Below are 21,192 nucleotides of genomic sequence, written 5' to 3'. Positions count from 1 at the left end.
CATCTCCCAGGTTGAAGCAATTTTCCTGCCTCAGCCTCCTGAGTAGCTGGGACTATAGGTGCACACCACCACATCAGGCTAATTTTTTTGTATTTTTAGTAGAGATGGGTTTTCACCATGTTGGCCAGGCTGGTCTAGAACTCCTGACCTCTGGTGATCCATCCACCTTGGCCTCCCCAAGTGTGTAATTCTCTTTAGAATGCTGCCTGTAGTGCTGTGTTACAGAATAGGTAAAATAATAGGAAATGTGAGGCAGGAGAGGATGTGGCCACAGTGTGTTTTATGGTGTCAGATGGTCCCAGGTTTGAAATTCAGTTCTACCACTTACCACCTCAATCACCTCGGGCAAGTTTCTTCATTCATTCGCTCAACAGGTATTTAGTGCACATCTCTGTGGCAGGTACCCTTGTAGGCACCAGGAATAGAACGGCGAAAAGGACAAAGTCCCTCCCTTCCTGCAGCTTGCTCTTTAGCTACCTAATGTCTCTAAGCCTCAGCTTCTACCTCTGTAATACGGTGTTCCAACTTCACAGAGCAGTTGTGAAGATTAAATAATGCACATAGATAATATGAATAAAACCTTCTGAATAACGTACATTAGTAAATAAAGCCAGTGGCACTGAGTAAAGAAATGTGATTGAAATTTAATACATCATTTCCTCTCATCATGTTAACAATCAACTCCAAATGCAGTCTCCATATGTAGGGCAGGTGTGAAGGAGAGGAAGTATGAGAAAAGAGATGAACGGAAAAGGTGGGGGCGGGGGGCACAACGAGGACTCAACCTTACCTTCTTTTCAACACCTCCCTCTTCTCTATGCGATTGAACAGTTCTTGCTCTCTCTCTTTCTCTGTCATCTGTTCCAGACGGGCCCTGTCTTCCTCATCTCCCATGAGGTCTTCTCCATAGCCATCATGGAACTCTTCATCTTCTGAGGAAGAGTCCGAATCTGAACTGGAAGAGGAGCTGTTGCTGTCAGAGTCTGACACTTCACCTGCAACAAAGGCCCAAACACAAGATTACACTGTGCTCCAGCAGACAGGCCACAAGCGGCTCCACAATGTTGACAACATCACCCTTCTTCAGGCTACAGTAAAATAAGTTTTTTTTACTTGTTTTCACTTTTTTTTTTTGAGATGGAGTTTTGCTCTTATTGCCCAGGCTGGAGTGCAAGTGGCATAATCTCAGCTCACTGCAACCTCCACCTCCCGGGTTCAAGTGATTCTCCTGCCTCCGCCTCCCAAGTAGTAGGGATTACAGGTGTGTGCCACCACACCCGGCTGATTTTCTATTTTTATTGGAGACAGAGTTTCGCCATATTGGTCAGACTGGTCTCGAACTCCTAACCTCAGGTGATCCGCCCACCTCAGCCTCCCAGTGCTGGGATTACAGGCATGAGCCACTGTGCCTGACGTATTTATTATTACTTTTTAAATAGAGTTGGGGGTCTCACTTTGTTGCCCAGGCTGGTCTTGAACTCTTGGGCTCAAGCAGTCCTCCTGTCTTGCCTCCCAAAGTGCTGGGATTACAGGCATGAGCCACCACACCCAGCCCCAACTTATTTATTTTTTTAATTATTATTTTGAGACGGAGTCTCCCTCTGCCCCAGGGTGGAGTGCAGTGGCGTGATCTTGGCTCACTGCAACCTCCACCTCCCGGGTTCAAGCAATTCTCCTGCCTCATCAGCCTCCTGAGTAGCTGGGACTACAGGTGCACACCACCACATCCAGCTAATTTTTGTATTTTTAGTAGAGACGGGGTTTCACCATGTGGGCCAGGATGGTCTCGATCTCTCGACCTTTTGATCCACTCACCGCGACCTCTCAAAGTGCTGGGATTACAGGCGTGAGTCACCATGCCCGGCCTATTTATTTTGTTTGAGACAATTTTTGCTCGTCACCCAGGCTAGAGTGCAGCGGCGCAATCTCAGCTCACTGCATTCTCCACCTCCCAGATTCAAGCAATTCTCTTGCCTCAGATTCCCGAGTAGCTCAGGTGCTCAGCTAATTTTTGTATTTTTAGTAGAGATGGGGTTTCACCATGTTGGCCAGGTTGGTCTTGAACTCCTGACCTCAAGTGATCCACTTGCCTCAGCCTCCCAAAGTGCTGGGATTACAGGCGTGAGCCACTGCGCCTGGCCCCCAGGTTTTTTTTTTTCTGAGACAGAGTCTCGCTCTGTTGCCCAGGCTGGAGTGCAGTGGTGTGATCTCGGCTCACTGGTTCACGTCATTCTCCTGCCTCAGCCTCCTGAGTAGCTGGGACTATGGGTGCCCACCACCACACCTGGCTCATTTTTTTGTAGTTTAAGAGACAGGGTTTCACCGTGTTAACCAGGATGGTCTCAATCTCCTGACCTCACGATTTGCCCGCCTTAGCCTCCCAAAGTGCTGGGATTACAGGCGTGAACCACTGCGCCCGGACTTTTTTTTTTTTTTTTTGAGACGGAGTTTCACTCTTGTTGCCTAGGCTGATTTCAGTCACTGAAATCTCCACCTCCTGGGTTCAAGCAATTCTCCTGCCTCAACCTCCCAAGTAGCAGGGACTACAGGCACATACCACCATGCCCGGCTAATTTTTCTATTTTTAGTAAAGATGAGGTTTCACCATGTTGGTCCGGCTGGTCTCGAACTCCTGACCTCAGGTGATCCACCTATCTTGGCCTCCCAAAGTGCTGGGATTACAGGTGTGAGCCACCGCACCTGGCCTGATTACATGGATAAGTTCTTTAGTGGTGATTTCTGAGATTTTGGTGTACCTATCACCCAAGCAGTGCATACTGTGCCCAATATTTAGTCTTTTATCCCTCACTCCCTCCCTAAGTCCCCAACGTCCATTATATCATTCTGTTTTATTTTTTTTGGAGACAGAGTCTCACTCTATTGCCTGATCTCGGCTCACTGCAACCTCCTCTTCAAGCGATTCTCGTGGCTCAGCCTCCTACTGAGTAGCTGGGACCACAGGAGCGTACCACCATTCCTGGCTAATTTTTGTATTTTTAGCAGAGATGGGGTCTCACCATGTTGGCCAGGCTTGTCTCAAACTCCTGACCTCAAGTGATCCACCTGCCTTGGCTTCCCAAAGTGCTGGGACTACAGGTGTGAGCCACCACACCTGGCCCCATTATACCATTCTATGCTTTTGCATCCTGATGGCTTAAATACCACTTATACATGAGAACATACAATATTTGGTTTTCCGTTCCTAAGTTACTTAGAAAAATGGCCTCCAGCTCCAATAAGTTGCTGCAAAGGCCATCATTTCATTCCGTTTTATGGCTGAGTAATATTCTATGGCATACATACACATTTTGTTTTTTTTTTTTTTTTTGAGACAGAGTCCCACTGTGTCGGCAGACTAGAATGCAGTCGCGTGATCTCGGCTCACTGCAACCTCCAACTCCCTGGTTCAAGCGATTCTCCTGCCTCAGCCTCCCAAGTATTAGAGATTACAGGTATGCACCACCACACTCAGCTAATTTTTGCATTTTTAGTAGAGACGGGGTTTCACCATGTTGGCCAGGATGGTCTCGATCTCTTGACCTTGTGATCTACCTGCCTCGGCCTCCCAAAGTGCTAGGATTACAGGTGTGAGCCACCACGCCCGGCCGGCATACATACACATTTTCTTTATCCACTTGTTGGTACACTGAACTTTTGAAGAGTATAAGCCCAAAAAAATTGTCTAGTAGAATTTCGTAAGGTGGTGATAAAAATTTTGTCTATCTGAACAGCAGCCACCACATATGGGTATTCACAAACTCAAATGTGGCTAGTGCAAATGAAAACTAAATTTTAAACATAATTTTTAGTTAATTTAAGTTGAAATAGCAACAGTTATCAAATGTCCATTTCATTGGGTTTGGTTGATTTGTTAAGAAACAATTCAGGTTATGAATTTTTGGCAAGAATACTCCATAAGTGATTGTGTCCTTTTCAATGTATCACATCAGGAAGCCCTAACATCTGTTTGTCCCATTATTTTAATTTAGATTACTCGGTAAAGGTGGCGTCTCGCAGATTTTCCCTTTGTAAAGGCACCTTTTCCTCTTTACATAATAGTATGTATAGGGAGAAGGTTTAAGACTATAAAATTTTGTTTTCTGGCTGGGCACAGTGGCTCACACCTGTAATCCTGGCACTTGGGGAGGCTGAGGCAGGCGGATCACGAGGTCAGGAGATTGAGACCATCCTGACTAACACGGTGAAACCCTGTCTCTACTAAAAATACAAAAAAATTAGCTGGGCATGGTGGCGGGCACTTGTAGTCCCAGCTACTCGGGAGGCTGAGGCAGGAGAATGTTGTGAACCTGGGAGGTGGAATGTGCAGTGAGCCAAGATTGCGCCACTGCACTCCAGCCTGGGCAACAGAGCGAGACTCAGTCTCAAAAAAAAAAAAATAAATAAATAAACAAATAAAAACAAAAATAAAAAATAAAATAAAAATAAAATAGCCGGGCGCGGTGGCTCACGCCTGTAATCTCAGCACTTTGGGAGGCCGAGGCGGGCGGATCACAAGGTCAGGAGATCGAGACCACGGTGAAACCCCGTCTCTACTAAAAATACAAAAAATTAGCCGGGCGTGGTGGTGGGCGCCTGTAGTCCCAGCTACTCAGGAGGCTGAGGCAGGAGAATGGCGTAAACCCAGGAGGCGGAGCTTGCAGTGAGCCGAGATCGCGCCACTGCACTCCAGCCTGGGTGACAGAGCGAGACTCCGTCTCAAAAAAAAAAAATAAATAAAATAAAATAAAATTTTGTTTCCAACAAACTCTCACCCAGTGGTTTTAACAATCATTGAAGATTCTTGAGTAAATCAACTTTTATCACTATGATTGAAAAGTAGTGATTTTTCTAACCCTATAATTTCTTTTTCATTTATTAGCTGGCATTAAAAAAAAAAAATTTTATGGCTAGGTGTGGCGGCTCACGCCTGTAATCCCAGCACTTTGGGAGGACAAGGTGGGTAGATCACCTGAGGTCACGAGTTCAAGACCAGCCCGGCCAACATGGTCAAACCCCATCTCTACTAAAAATACAAAAAATTAGCTAAGTGTGCTGGCGGGCATCTGTTATCCCAGCTACTTGAGGCAGGAGAATCACTTGAACCCCGGGAGACAGAGGTCACAGTGAGCCAAGATCGCACCATTGCACTCCAGCCTGGGTGACAAGAGCAAAACTCTGTCTCGAAAATAAATTTAAAAAATAAAAAAAAAATTTAATGAATCATTAGAAATTGATTAGTGAATTTCTAATAACAGTGGATCTTAATAGGACAAATGTTGACATGGAAAAACTATGTGAGTACAATGAGTATTGAGCTAAGTCAGCAATTTAACAGGAACTGTACTTGACTCAATTTGAGCTAACATTCATAGGCATGTGCTCAAAACCAGGTTAGGCCAATTTTATAAAGTCAGCTTGTATGTAAACATTATTTTTAAAAATGTTTTTAACATTTTTATAATTTACAGGTTATCATTCTAGTCCTGGAACAAGTTCACTTTTATTTTCTCTCCCAGTGTCCTTGCATTTTTCTTTTCTTTTTTTCCTACTTTTTTTGTTGTTGTTGAGACAGGGTCTTGCTCTGTCACTTAGGCTGGGGTGCAGTGGTATGACCATAGCTCACAGTAACCTCGAATTCCTGGGCTCAAGCAATCCTCCCACCTCAGCCTCCTGAGTAGTTGGGACCTCAGGTCATACCATAACACCCAGCTAATTTTTAATATTTTTTTTGGAGAGATGGGATCTCACTATGTTACCCAGGCTGGTCCTGAACTCCTGGGCTCAAGCAATCCTCCCACCTTGGCCTCCCAAAGTGTTGAGATTACAAATATGAGCCACTGCACCTGGCCCAAGTTCACTTTTCAAACTAGTGTTTAAAAATTCTGGAATTGGCTTCCAGAAAAGGAACATTTTCTACTGAGATTTCCCTCCTCAGTCAGACTATGCATAAGCAAGAAAAAAAGGGGAGGGAAAGGCACTCAGGGTATTCAAGACTAACGCAGGAATCCTTGCGGGTTCCAGGGATAGGTTTCAGGAGTCTCACCAACCTTTGGAATTACATGCATTTTTATTGCTTCATTCAGATTCTCAAAGCATCCATGACCATGGAAAAAGTTAAGAACCACTGCTCTAAAGAAGAGGTCATGCTGAATGCTGGTACCCCCCTTCCTCCCCACTTCTGACTTGGCACCTTCAAGCTGACAAGAGTGGGAGTTGACCTTCCAGGTCTAGGCTGCTCAGCTCACCTTCCTCAGGGGCTGAGCTCTCAGCTGAACTGTCTTTGTCTGAACTGCCTGAGGAGGCAGTTTTGTTGGCCTGTTTCTTCATGGTTCCTTTCTTCTCTATTTTTCTGGCTTTTCCTTTCTTCTTATTTTTATTGCTCCCAAATGTCCACTATAAGGAGAAAAGAAAAAGGAAGACTGAAATAGGAATAGGGACTTTATTGGGAAAAGCTGGAAGACTCAAGAGTTAAGAGTCTCTGGCATTCATCTTTGAATCCAAAACAAATACACTTCATATGAAAAAAAATACAGATTTTTGGGGAAAAAAAAAATTTTTTTTTGAAACAGGGTCTCACTCTGTTGCCCAGGCTGGAGTGCAGTGGCACAATCTTGGTTCACTGCAACCTCTGATTCCCAGGCTCAAGCCATCCTCCCACTTTGGCCCCTGGAGTAGTTGGGACTGTAGATGTGCCCTACCACGCCCAGTTAATTTTTGTATTTTTTGTAGAGACGGGGTTTCACTATGTTGCCCAGGCTGGTCTTGAACTCCTGAGCTCAGACAATCCTCCTGTCTCGGCCTCCCAAAATGCTGGGATTACAGATATGAGCCACTGCGCCCAGCATAAATTTTTGTTTTTGAGACAAAGTCTCACTCTGTCACCCAGGCTAGAGTGCAGTGGCGCCATCTCGGGCTCACGGTAGCCTTGACCTCCCAGGATCAAGCTATCCTCCTGCCTCAGCCTCCCAAGTAGTTGGGACCATAGGCGTCTACCACCACATCCAGCTAATCTTTGTATTTTTTGTAGAGACGGGGTTTCATCACATTGCCCAGGCTGGTCTTAAACTCCAGAGCTCAAGCAATTCGCCTGCCTTGGCCTCCCAAAGTGTTAGGATTACAGGTGTGAGCCACTGTGCCTGGCCCCAGCCTAGATTTTTGAAAACTTGCTTAAAACTTTAGAACTTCTGGTCTGGAATTTCTTAGAAACAGGAAAAAAGTTACACAATAAACATATAATTTAATTATTATTTTTTTCTTTTATTTTCAGACAGGTTCTTGCTACGTTGCCTAGGCTGGCCTTGAACCCCTGAGCTCAAGTGATCCTCTCACCTGAACCTCCTAAGTAGCTGGAACTACAGGTGCGCATCAGTGCACCCAGCTCATGGATGTTTTATTGCCAATAGAAAATAGAAAAGATATCAACTTTATGGCAAGTCAAAAAAACAGCTTCTGATGTTTTATGTGGCAGAGATGGCAGTAATCGTTAATGGTTGATATGTCTGGGTTTCAGTACGGAGAATGGTTTAGTTTCAGGGTAGGTCTCAGGAAGGCAGGGAATGTAGCCTGTGCCCAGGAGAAAACTGCAGAAAGCACAGAGAGAAAGGATGAAGGCCATTCTTTGGCATGAATGGCAGCACTGGCACTAACTCCAAAGAGGCAGAAAGTAATGTACATCATTAAATATATGTGAATATACTTTTAAAAACAGTGGCATATATTACACAATAACATGACATTTAAACTGGATCATAAACAGGAAATCCCAGATACCTAAACATAAGGAACCTGTAATGTGCACTGTCAAACAGGCAGGCAATACAGTTAACTACCTCAAGACCAAAAAGCTATCTTCATCAAGCACTTTAAGTTGAAAGGCCATAGAGGCCGGGTGCGGTGGCTCAAGCCTGTAATCCCAGCACTTTGGGAGGCCGAGGCGGGCGGATCACGAGGTCAGGAGATCGAGACCATCCTGGCTAACACGGTGAAACCCCGTCTCTACTAAAAATACAAAAAACTAGCCGGGCGCGGTGGCGGGCGCCTGTAGTCCCAGCTACTCGGGAGGCTGAGGCAGGAGAATGGCGTAAGCCCGGGAGGCGGAGCTTGCAGTGAGCTGAGATCCGGCCACTGCACTCCAGCCTGGGTGACAGAGCAAGACTCCGTCTCAAAAAAAAAAAAAAAAAAAAAAAAGAAAGGCCATAGAACCACTTTACAAATTTGCAGACTATTTAGTTACATTAAACCATATCTCCTTTAATATCTAACTTGCCAACTTAAAATGATTTTAGGTGAAAAATACTTTACTCAGAAACTTTATTCTAATTACCATAAAGAATAATCATCTTTTGATTATCACAGACTGAATATTAAGTCTGGCATTAACATAATATTTCTACATCTAATATCCAACAAAGGCACGAAGTCTTTGTTCCTTCTGAAACAGGATGAAAAATTAACCTCCTATTTTCACAATAGGTAATAGAAGTAAATTATTTTGGTCTTTTTTTTGAGGGGGTGGGGTTGGGTAGAGGTGTAGTTCTGAAGATGTTTCCAACCTAGAAATTTTCCATATGAGCTATTCTTAAGAACAGTCTGCTAGTTTACCGTCACAAAACATTGTAAAAGGGTGCTATTTTAAATCTTTTTTGTTGTTTCTGAGCCAGCGTCTTGTTTGTCACCCAGGCTGGAGTGCAGGGCAGCAGGTTCATAGCTCACTGCAGCCTCCACCTCCCAGGTTCAAGTGATCCTCCTACCTCAGCCTCCTGAGTAGCTGGGACTATAGGTGTGCACCATCATGCCAAGCTAATTTTTAAATTTTTTTGTAGAGACAGGGTCTTGCTATGTCACTCAGGCTGGTCTCAGACTCCTAGACTCACACAATCCTCCAGCCTTGGCCTCCCAAAGTGCTGGGATTATAGGCACAAGCCACCTTGCATAGCCCTAATGCTTCCCTTTTAAGTCTGAGTTTTCAACCATTTCACATTTTCATCATTTCAAGGAAGATAATTTTTTTCTTTTTTTGAGACAAGAGTCTCGCTCTGTCGCCCAGGCTGGAGTGCAGTGGTGTGATCTCGGCTCACTGCAAGCTCCGCCTCCTGGGTTCATGCCATTCTCCTGCCTCAGCGTCCTGAGTAGCTGGGACTACAGGCACCTGCCACCGCACCCAGCTAATTTTTTTTTTTTTTGTATTTTTAGTAGAGACAGGGTTTCACCGTGTTAGCCAGGATGGTTTCGATCTCCTGACCACGTGGTTCACCTGCTTCGGCCTCCTAGAGTGCTGGGATTACAGGCAGGAGCCATTGTGCCTGGCCAGGAAGACAATTTTAAAGCCAGTTTGAAACAACCTACAGAAGGCCAAAGTGTTCACTTTCTTAGTTAACTGAGCTAAAATATATCGACTTTTTTTTTTTTTTTTTTTAAATGGAGTCTCGCTCTGTCACGCAGGGTGGAGTGCAGTGGTATGATCCTGGCTCACTGCAACCTCTGCCTCCTGGGTTCAAGCGATTCTCCTGCCTCAGCCTCCCAAGTAGCTGGGATTACAGGTGCCTGCTACAATGCCTGGCTAATTTTTGTATTTTTAGTGGAGATGGGGTTTCGCCATGTTGGCCAGGCTGGTCTCAAACTCCCGACCTCACACGATCCGCCCACCTCTGCCTCCCAAAGTGCAGGGACTACAGGCTTGAGTCACCACGCCCGGCCTAATATACCAACTTTCTATGCTGACAATGAAGATATTACTGGAGTAAATAATATATAAAACATCTTTTACACTGGCTCTTGTTATAAAAAAATTACACAACTATATGCATAATAGATATTCTCAACATTTATTGGTTGGTTTTGAAAACAGGCATGAGCGACCTTTTCCAAACACTGTCTTGGCCCTTTCTACTTCTACCCAATGGGAATATGAAGAGGTTGAGAGCATAAAGGTTGGGCTGTCAGGGTCACATGTGTGTCAGAGGGACTAGGTCTATTTTTGCCTACAGATTTGGGTTTGTCACATGGAAGAGAGTCAAATTCTGCATTCCTCGGGGGGACAAAAGTGTTTATGAGAGCAAAATGACCTGAAGTCATACAGGTGAATCCAACTCAGCAAGTGCTAGGAAGCCACGGCTTTCTTAACCCTCGGATCCCTCTATCTGCTTCAATCTGCCTCAACCTAAGCTTAGCAACTGTCATTCATTCATAGTCTATAATGTTTGTCCCTTGTGGGGCAGTGAGAAGATAAGAGTAAACTAGAAGAAAATAAAAATGCTTTGAGGCCGGGCGTGGTGGCTCAAGCCTGTAATGCCAGCACTTTGGGAGGCCGAGATGGGCGGATCACGAGGTCAGGAGATCGAGACCATCCTGCCTAACACGGTGAAACCCCATCTCTACTAAAAAAATACAAAAAACTAGCCGGGTGTGGTGGTGGGCGCCTGTAGTCCCAGTTACTCGGGAGGCTGAGGCAGGAGAATGGCGTGAACCCGGAGGCGGAGCTTGCACTGAACTGAGATCCGGCCACTGCACTCCAGCCTAAGCGACAGAGCGAGACTCTGTCTCAAAAAAAAAAAAAAAAAAAAAAAAAAAAAAATTGCTTTGAGTGAAAAGGAGCCTTCTTAACTAAACCTGAAAGTGAGAAGGGAACATCGTGTTTTTCTTCCAACAACAAAGCTGCCTTACCTCCCATGAGGCTGACTCAGCCAGGTCTAGAACACCAAAGGAAATACGTTACAAGGTTTTGGGGGCATTACAATAATGTGGGTGAGTTTACTTTTAAACTTAAAATTTCTTTTTTTTTTTTGAGACAGAGTTTTGCTCTTGTTGCCCAGGCTGGAGTGCAAAGGCCCGATCTCGGCTCACTGCAACCTCCGCCTACTGGGTTAAAGTGATTCTCCTGCCTCAGCCTCCTGAGTAGCTGGGATTACAGGCATGCGCCACCACGCCTGGCTAATTTTGTATTTTTAGTAAAGATGGGGTTTCTCCATGTTGGTCAGGCTGGTTTCAAACTCCTGACCTCAGGCTGGACCTTGGACTCCCAATCCACCTGCCTTGGCCTCCCAAGGTGCTGGGATTACAGGTATGGGCCACCACGCCTGGCCTAAAATTTCTTATATATATGTTACAGTACTGAGAAGTTGTAGTGCCACTACTTGTATATTTACTTTGTATTTTATTTCATTTTATTTTTTATTTTTGAGACTGGGTCTTGCTCTGTTGACCAGGCTGGAATGCAGCGGCATGATCATAGCTCACTGCAGCCTTGAACTACTGGGCTCAAGAGATTCTCTCATCTCAGCCTTCTAGGCAGCTGAGATTACAGGTGCATGCCACCATACCTGGATAATTTGTTAACTTTTTGTAGAGAGGAGAGCTCACTATCTTACCAACGCTAGTCTCAAACTCCTAAGCTCAAGCAATTCTACCACCTCAGTCTCCCAAAGTTCTGGGATTACAGGCATGAGCCATTGCACCCAGCCTGTATTTTATTTTTAATAAACCTTTAAAATCTAATTTTAATAATAACAAATGTTCATTATATTAGGCCTTAAAAATATAGAAAAGTTGTTTGCTTTTTATTTTCTTTTCATTTTTGTGATGAGGTCTCACTATGTTGCCCAGGCTGTACTCAAACTCCTGGGCTCAAGTGATATTCCCACCTCAACCTCCTGAGTAGCTATTACTACAGAAACACACCACTGTGCACAACCAGAAAAGAATTTGTAAAGTTGGAAAAAAAAAAAAAAAAATCACCAGGCCGAGTGTGGCGGCTCACACCTACAATCCCAGCACTCTGGGAGGCCAATGTGGGAGGATCACTTGAACACAGGAGTTGGAGACCAGCCTGTGAAACATAGCAAGACCCCAACTCTATTTAAGGATATCTATTTTTTAATTTAGAAAATCACCTGCTGACCAGGCGCGGTGGCTCACGCCTGTAATCCCAACACTTTGGGGGGTCGAGACGGGAGGATCACGAGGTCAGGAGATCGAGACCATCCTGGCTAACACGGTGAAACTCTGTCTCTACTAAAAGTACAAAAAATTAGCCAGGCATGGTGGCAGGCGCCTGTAGTCCCAGCTACTCAGGAGGCTGAGGCAAGAGAATGGCGTGAACCTGGGAGGCACAGCTTGCAGTGCGCCAAGATTGCGCCACTGCACTCTAGCCTGGGCGACAGAGCGAGACTCCGTCTCAAAAAACAAAAAAAATGACCTGCTGCTGGCCGGGCGCGGTGGCTCACGCCTGTAATCCCAGCACTCTGGGAGGCCAAGGCAGGCAGATCACGAGATCAGGAGACCGAGACCATCCTGGCTAACACGGTGAAACCCCGTCTCTACTAAACATGCAAAAACATTAGCCGGGTGTGGTGGCGGGCACCTGTAGTCCCAGCTACTCGGGAGCTGAGGCAGGAGAATGGCATGAACCCGGGAGAAGGAGCTTGCAGTGAGCCGAGATCGCGCCACTGCACTCCAGCCTGGGTGACACAGGCGAGACTCCGTCTCAAAAAAAAAAAAAAAAAAAAAAAAAAAAAAAAATCACTTGCTGCTATAACAGGGACAAAAAAATAAAATAAAAATAAAATAAGCTGGACACAGTGGCTCACGCCTGAAATCCTAGCACTTTGGGAGGCCGAGGCAGGATGACTGCTTGAGCTCAGGGTTCAAGACTAGCCTGGGCAACATGGCGAAACTCAGTCTCTACAAAAAATACAAAAATTAGCTGGACATGGTGGTGAACACTTATAGCCCCAGCTACTCAGGAGGCTAAGGTAGGAGAATGGCTTGAACCCAGGAGGTCCAGGGTGCAGTGAGCCAAGATCACGACACTGCACTCCAGTCTGGGTGACAGAGTGACAGCCTGTCTCAAATAAATAAATTAGTTAATTTAATTAAATATAAAAAATTAATTTTAAAAAATTACCTGTGCTTGCTTCAGCAGCACATATCTAAAATTAGAATACAGAGATTAGCCTGACCCCTGTGCAAAGATGACATGCAAATTTGTGAAACATTCCCTATTTTTTGTTTTGTTTTTCTTTTTTTTTTTTGAGACTGAGTCTGGCTCTGTCGCCCAGGCTGGAGTACAGTGGCCGGATCTCAGCTCACTGCAAGCTCCACCTCCCGGGTTTACACCATTCTCCTGCCTCAGCCTCCCAAGTAGCTGGGACCACAGGCGCCCGCCACTTCGCCCGGCTAGTTTTTTCTATTTTTTAGTAGAGATGGGGTTTCACCGTGTTAGGCAGGATGGTCTCGATCTCCTGACCTCGTGATCCGCCCGTCTCGGCCTCCCAAAGTGCTGGGATTACAGGCTTGAGCCACCGCGCCCGGCCTGTTTTGTTTTTCAAGAGGGAGAATCACTCTGTCACCCAAGCTGGAGTGCAGTGGCGTGATCTAGGCTCACTGCAACCTCCGCCCCTCCTGGGTTCAAGTGATTCTCCTGCCTCAGCCTCCCGAGTAGCTGGGACTGTAGGCGACTGCCCCCACACCCAGCTAATTTTTGTATTTTCAGTAGAGACAGGGTTAGTAGAGCCACCACACCCGGGTGAAAATGAGAATTGCTGTGAGTCGGTTCTCTCACCATATTGATCAGGCTGGTCTCAAACTTCTGACCTCAGGGGGTCTGCCTGCCTCGGCCTCCCAAAGGGCTGAGACTACAGGCATGAGCTACCATACCCAGTCAATATTTCCTATTTTTTTTTAATTTGATTTTTAAAAAAATCACCTGTATTGCCACCACTCAAAGATAAATGATCACTTAAAATCTGGAAACCAGTCTCATCATTATTCATTTAATCCAGGGAAAGAGACTCAAATAGGTCCCAATAATCTCCCAAAGATTTTTTTCTTGGAGAATAGATCACATTTACTCCTATAAACCATAGATTCCTGAACGCTTTTTTGCCTAAGCACATACTTAAAATATTTGCTCTATACCTCTTCTCCCAATAACAGAGTCTAAGCAGAATTGATATGGAAATATCTTAATCCAGCTGTTAGTCCAGAGATGGCTCACTCATCCCTGCAAAAGTCTTATTCACCTGATTCTGACACAGAGGGAAACTGAATGACTTCACCAGGGTGTAGTAGTAAATGGGATCTAAAGAATAAAGCAGAGAATTAAAGGGATGTTCTTATACTTTCCCCATCCAGGAGGAAGTAGAGGAAATGACCTGGCACTTCTTAATCCGTTTTGAGAACTATGGGTCTACTGAAAGGTAAGCTCTGTTATAACCTTCAAAGTGCCCTCAAATGCACCAAACATAGGCGAAGAATGAGAAAAGGAACACCCACTGGTCTGCATCTGAACCAAGTACAGAGGCCAGAGGATCTCCCAATGACCACTGCTCAAAAACCATCTGGGTAAAGGAAAGGATCCATTGTCAGGACTCTTGTACACACTCACATCCTGCTTTCCTAGGTGTACATGTATGCAACCCCACAGAACACCAGAAAAGTATTTTGTAAATATGCAATGAAGAAAACTTAAAAAGAGACTGGATGGAATATGTTTTCTTCCCAATAATAGAGATTGGCAGTTTGACTCTCGCTGATGTAACAGATATTCTAATGGGCAACAATTACCTAGTGAAACAAGGAAGGTGAGTACTATATTCCCACATGTCACGCTGAGTGTGTATAGAATGTTATAAGCAGGTCCTCATTCTGTGAAGCAACTGTCCTTCTGGGCACTCAGTTGAAAGATGGGAAGAAACACAAGGCAGGGACTGGCTGCACTGGAACTGGTGGCATTGAGATGCTGAGTACTTTGAGCATGATGAAGGCAGGAGAGTAAAGACACTTCAAGATTTCAGAGAGCAAATTCTCTCTAATAGGTAAGGAATACCCACATTCCTAGGTCTCAGGACCCAGCACAGAAACCATTCCAACCCAGTGACTCTGAACTGCATTTACAAGTGAAATAAAATACCTCTCAGTAAGTAGGGTTCAAGAATAACAGCTGGGACTGGGTGTGGTGACTCATGCCTGTAATCCCAACGCTTTGGGAGACTGAGGCAGGTAGATTACTTGAAGTCAGGAGTTCAAGACCAACCTGGCCAACATGGTGAAATCCTGACTCTACTAAAAATACAAAAATTAGCTGGGCCTGGTGGCGGGTACCTATAATCCGAGTTACTCAGGAGGCTGAGGCAGGAGAATTGCTTGAACCTGGGAGGTGGAGGTTGCAGTGAGCCAAGATTGCACCACTGCACCCCAGCCTGGGAGACAGAGGGAGACTGTCTCCAAAAAAAAAAAAAGAGTAACAGCTGGGCTAGTGACAAACTACACTGGGATGAGGGTCTAAAGAACTGGGATAGAGCCAAGCCTCTAACCAGAGAGGGTTTCCTCATCTATAAAGCAGGAATAATAACACTGCCTTGACCACCTACCAGGGTAGTGTGAGACTAAAAGGAGAGAAGAAGAAGAGTTTTAGAGCACACTAGAAACCAGGAAGTTCTACACACATGTGAGGTACTATTTTATGAAAAGAAAATATATATATATTTTTTGAGACAGAGTCTCGCTCTGTTGTCCAGGCTGGAGTGCAGTAGCACAATCTCGGCTCACTGCAACCTCTAACTCCTGATTTCAAGCGATTCTCCTGCCTCAGCCTCCTGAGTAGCTGGGACTACAGGCGCCCGCCACCATGCCTGGCTAATTTTTTGTATTTTTAGTAGAGACAGGGTTTCACTGTGTTAGCCAGGATGGTCTCTATCTCCTGACCTCGTGATCAGCCCGCCTCAGCCTCCCAAAGTGTTGGGATTACAGGCGTGAGCCACCGCGCCCGGCCGAAAATGAGAATTTCTGTGAGTCTGTTCTCTCATCTGTGGGGAAAAAAAGTTCAGATGATCTCTAAGATCCTCTAACATTGTAGGTTTCCATATGAACTGAATGTTATTCTGAGTCAAAGTAATTGTAAGAAAGGTTCTATAGTCATTACTCTAGATGCTGACAATGGCCACAGGAGAGATGTGTTTGAGAGGGCACAGTTCCTAATTTAGGTGTTTTTTTCTGAAAATAAAAAAAGAGTCAGAGGAAGCTGGGTGGGGTGGCTCACACCTGTGCTGGGACCAGCACTTTGGGAGGCCGAGGCGGGCGGATCACTTGAGGCCAGGAGTTCAAGACCAGCCTGGCCAACACAGTGAAATCCTGTCTCTACTAAAAATACAAAAAATTAGCTGGGCATGGTAGCATGCGCAGGTAATCCCAGCTACTCAGAAGACAGAAGCACAGGAATTGCCTGAACCCAAGAGGCAGATGTTGCAGTGAGCGGACATTGAGCCACCACACTCCAGTCTTCTTGACAGAGCAAGACTCTGTTTCCAAAAAGAAAAAAAAAAAAAAAAAAAAAATGGGGTCAGAGGAGTTGAAGAGTAAATGCAAATTTTTAAAATCCCAAGTGACAGGAGGCAGTAAATCCAATTTAATGTCAGCCTGAAGACATGAAGAATAACTTAGCTTTCTTTTCCTGTCTACTGTGTAATTAATCAGACAAAGTACAAAAGACACTATTGTATTTCATCATCAAGCAATCACATACATTCAACTAGAAAGCATAAAGAATCCTTGCACTCAATCACAAAAACTTGTAGTCTAGTTATGAAGACAAAAGCACAAGCAAAACAGAAATGATACCAAAAAATGCACAAAATAATTAATACTACATTACATTGTTAGGTTGGGAGTGTCAGAATTTCTTGTAAATACATGTGAGCAATTAAACTAGTCCATGAAAATCACCTTATCCCAAATTCTTGCAATGAGATCTTAATGGTGTCTAGAAAGATGAGGAGTTACTGTCTGCTTGTCTACATAGTTAAGAACCAACGTGTAAAAAATAAAGCTTATGAGGCCAGGCGTGGTGGCTCACATCTGTAATTCCAGCACTTTGGGAGGCCAAGGTGGGTGGATCACAAGGTCAGGGGGTTGAGACCATCCTGGCTAACACAGTGGAACCCCGTCTCTACTAAAAATACAAAAAAAAAATTAGCCAGGCGTGGTGGCAGGCACCTGTAGTCCCAGCTACTTGGGAGGCTGAGGCAGGAGAATGGCATGGACCTCGGAGGCAGAGCTTGCAGTGAGCCAAGATCGCGCCACTGCACTCCAGCCTGGGTAACAGAGCGAGACTCCGTCTCAAAAAAAATAAAATAAAATAAAATAAAATAAATAAAAAATAAAGCTCACGAGCAATCTAAATAGCTGTCACTAAGTTCAAGCACTAAAGCGCAGTATTCCAGCCTAAACTCTATGGCATTCCCTGGCTTCCTGACCCCACGAAGAACAGATGCAGTAAGTTGGAAGTGTTGAAGAAGACATTACCAAGAAATGAGCACAATGGTCACTTCTTACCAATAACAACAGAGGAGAAAGCAAGCTGTATAAAGCAGTACCACACAGCTTGATATTTTGGAAAACTTTTTTTACAGTACAGGAACTGTTATTCATAGTCAGGGCTTTAAATCAACAGAAAAACTACTACATATATCCAACGGGCTGGCCGCGGTGGCTCATGCCTGTAATCCTAGCATTGAGAGTCCGAGGCAGGCAGATTGCCTGAGCTCAGGAGTTCAACACCAGCCTGGGCAACACGGTGAAACCCCATCTCTTCTAAAAATACAAAAAACTAGCCGGGCGTGGCGGCAGATGCCTGTAATCCCAGCTAATCGAGAGGCTGAGGCAGGAGAATCACTTGAATCTGGGAGGTGGAGGTTGCAGTGAGCTGAGATTGCGCCACTGCACTCCAGCCTGGGCGACAGAGCGAGACTCTGGCTAAAAAAAAAAAAAAAAAAACCTATCAGGTATTTTTATTTTTTCTTTTGAGACAGAGTCTCGCTCTGTCGCCCAGGTTGGAGTGCAGTGGCATGATTACCGCTCACTGCACCCTTGACCTCCTGGGCTTAGGTGATCCTCCCACCTCAGCCTCCTGAGTAGCTGGGGCTACAGGTGCACACCACCGCACCTAATTCTTGTATTTTTAAAAAGTCTTTTATTTATTTATTTATTTATTTATTTATTTATTTATTTGAGATGCAGTCTTGCTCTGTCACCCAGGCTGGAGTGCAGTGGTGCAATCTCGGCTCAATGCAAGCTCCGCCTCCCGGGTTCACGCCATTCTCCTGCCTCAGTCTCCGGAGTAGCTGGGACTACAGGCGCCTGCCACCACACCCGGCTAATTTTTTCGTGGTTTTAGTAGAGACAGGGTTTCACCGTGTTAGCCAGGATGGTCTCGAGCTCCTGCCCTCGTGATCCACCCATCTCAGCCTCCCAAAGTGCTGGGATTACAGGCGTGAGCTACTGCACCCAGCCTAATTTTTCTGTTATTGCACCTCTAGCTACAATAATTTTTGTATTTTTAGTAGAGACGGGGTTTTGCCATGTTGCCCAGGCTGGTCTTGAACTTCCCAGTTCAAGCAATCCTCCCACCGTGGCCTCCCAAATCGCTGGATTACAGGTGTGAGCCACCACACCCTGCTGGCCATTTTTTTTTTTTAACCCCAACTCATGATCGAATGGCTGCTAGCTCTCCTCTTCCTCATCTTGTTATTTTCGCTTCCAATCACTCTTGTTTGAATCCTTGATGCTTCTTCTCCTATCAAATGCTTTCAAGGAGAGGAAGTGATAGCATCAAAGTGCCACACCACAGCATTATGACCTTGGCCAATGTAAATCTTACAAACAGCCTTGCTTCTTAGTTTTACATGTGCCTCCAGATACCAAGAATAATTCAATCACCAAAAATAATAGGACAAATATATACTGTCATTAAATTTCAGTTTTTCCCCCAGCCAAGATACATTATACGTGAAACATCTACTTATTTCCTCACTAATATGACATTATACTTAATGTCCAGTGTATCCATTTTTTTCTGGATAGAAAACTTTCAGAGCTTCTCTCCATTTCCCCTCCCTGCTCATCAATTAGCTAAATATCTTTTTGCTCTAAAATCAGTGCATGTCTCTGATTTTATAAACAAATTACCAATTAACTTTTTAGCTCAGTTGTTCTTGACCAATTTTCTGTCCTAGCAAATCTTAGGGGACAAACGTATTTCTTTCTACCTATATTCATGGCTCACTAATGAAAATAAACAGTAAGAGAGATATATATAAGTTTGAAAAAATTCCAAGGCAGCTTCTGGTACAAGGAGGGCGTCCTCTGATGGAAAACTGCCACTTTATTTAATTATTTATTTTTATTGAGATGCAGTCTCACTCTGGTGCCCAGGCTGGAGTGTAGTGGAATGTTCTCAGCTCATTGCAACCTCTGCCTTCTGAGCTCATTCTGGGCTCAAGCGATTCTCATACCTTAGCCTCCCGAGCAGCTAGGACTACAGGTGTCCGCTACCACACCCGGCTAATTTTTGTATTTTTAGTAGAGACAGGGTTTCGCCATGTTGGCCCGTCTGGTCTCGAACTCCTGACCTCAAGTGATCCACCTGCCTCGGCCTCCCAAAGTGCTGGGATTACAGGCATGAGACACAATGCCTGGCCTGAGAATTGCCACTTTAACAACCAAATTTCTAAAAGGTAGGCGATAAAGACACAAAAGCTGAAGAAACGAGACGACATAGCAAACTACTTCAGTGTGTGTTTTTTTACTCATGAAAGCTGTATTAATAATCATTATGACAGTGGCTCACACCTGTAATCCTAGCACTCTGGGAGGCCAAGGCGGGCAGATCATGAGGTCAGGAGATAGAGACCAACATGGCTAGCACAGTGAAACCCCCTCTCAACTAAAAATACAAAAAATTAGTCGGGCGTGGTGGCGTGCGCCTGTAGTCCCAGCTGCTCGAAGGCTGAGGCAGGAGAATGGCATGAACCCGGGAGGCGGAGCTTGCAGTGAGCCAAGATTGCACCACTGCACTCCAGCCTGGGCGACAAAGAGAGACTCCGTCTCAAAAAACAACAACAACAACAAAAAAAAACACATTATGAAAAGGAAAAAAAGAGCCACTGTCTCAAACTTTATATCCTAAAAATCTCTCAGAAGTCCCTTACCCAATCTAAAATGTCCACAGCAGCAATAAGTTTGAGCTCACAGTAATAACACTGAGTTATACAGTGGCTGGAAGAATTTTTTAATAAAGATTTTAATAGTTATTTTCTGAATTGTCCAAAATAATGAACTATTTGCTCTAACTCTGAAGGTGCTCTGTTCTAAGTTAGTGTCTTGAGCCAAAGAGACATGATGCAAACCGAAAAACAGGCATCTTTCAGAATGACCATGATATAGACGCTGCTCTCATGAGAGAGGGACTGGAGTAGAGTAAAATAAGCCTGAGGGCCTGGAGAACTAGAACCTGGAGGAAGCAGCAGGAGCTAAGAATCCTGTAGGGGAAAAGTCATTCAAAGGCTCATTTCCTACTGGGCAGGGTGCAGCCTATTGTCAGCTTTTTCTCCAATACATGTACAAATTGCTGGGTAGTGTTCTAAGATTAGCAGGTTTTTACATCATTAAGCAGCTGCGAGTAATAAAGGGAACCCTAAACCATAAAGGATTTTATGGATGTGGATCTCCTCCAACACAAGTTGTGGGCTCCTCTAATGCTTTGGCTAAAAAAAGGAGGAAGGGAATCTCAATAGTAACCGCGAAAGTTAGGACTCTGACTTAACTTTAACAACAGAAATATGAAGAATGAATGTGTTCCAAGCGGACTTACTGCTTGTATCTTAAGGAATAACAGAGATCACAAACACATTACAAGGTATTCCAGGCATAACACAGATTCGAACTTAATAGAATACTGAGTGGCAAGGGTGGACCACAGCAGCTGACTTCTGAAACATGAAAAATAAAAGTAGCTATAAGAATAGTGGGAGAGCCTGGGCGACAGAGCGAGACTACGTCTCAAAAAAAAAAAAAAAAAAAAAAAGGCCGGGCGCGGTGGCTCAACCCTGTAATCCCAGCACTTTGGGAGGCCGAGATGGGCGGATCACGAGGTCAGGAGATCAAGACCATCCTGGCTAACACGGTGAAACCCCGTCTCTACTAAAAAATACAAAATATTAGCCGGGCGTGGTGGCGGGCGCCTGTAGTCCCAGCTACTCGGGAGGCTGAGGGAGGAGAATGGCATGAACCCGGGAGTCGGAGCTTGCAGTGAGCTGAGATCCAGCCACTGCACTCCAGCCTGGGCGACAGACCGAGACTCCGTCTCAAAAAAAAAAAAAAAAAAAAAAAAAAAAAAAAAGAATAATGGGAGAGAAAATT

General features: G+C 44.8%; 1 protein-coding gene and 1 pseudogene across 1 annotated transcript in view; one reads left to right on the top strand and one right to left on the bottom strand.

The window, feature by feature from the left end:
• Positions 1 to 21,192, bottom strand: part of RTF1 (RTF1 homolog, Paf1/RNA polymerase II complex component) — a 73,055-nt gene that overhangs the window by 26,099 nt on the left and 25,764 nt on the right. Inside the window, exons 4-5 of the mRNA XM_050799448.1 lie at positions 6,246 to 6,393; positions 791 to 995 (exon numbers count right to left, since the gene is read on the bottom strand). Coding sequence (XP_050655405.1) covers positions 791 to 995; positions 6,246 to 6,393 — 353 coding nt within the window. The remainder of the gene's footprint in view (positions 1 to 790; positions 996 to 6,245; positions 6,394 to 21,192) is intronic.
• Positions 12,904 to 13,003, top strand: LOC126960203 (uncharacterized; annotated as a pseudogene).

The sequence above is a fragment of the Macaca thibetana genome, chromosome 7 (genome assembly GCF_024542745.1).
Source record: "Macaca thibetana thibetana isolate TM-01 chromosome 7, ASM2454274v1, whole genome shotgun sequence".
Taxonomy (NCBI): Eukaryota; Metazoa; Chordata; class Mammalia; order Primates; family Cercopithecidae; genus Macaca; species Macaca thibetana.
Note: the sequence above shows the minus strand (reverse complement) of the source record. Positions and strands in the feature narration are given on the sequence as shown.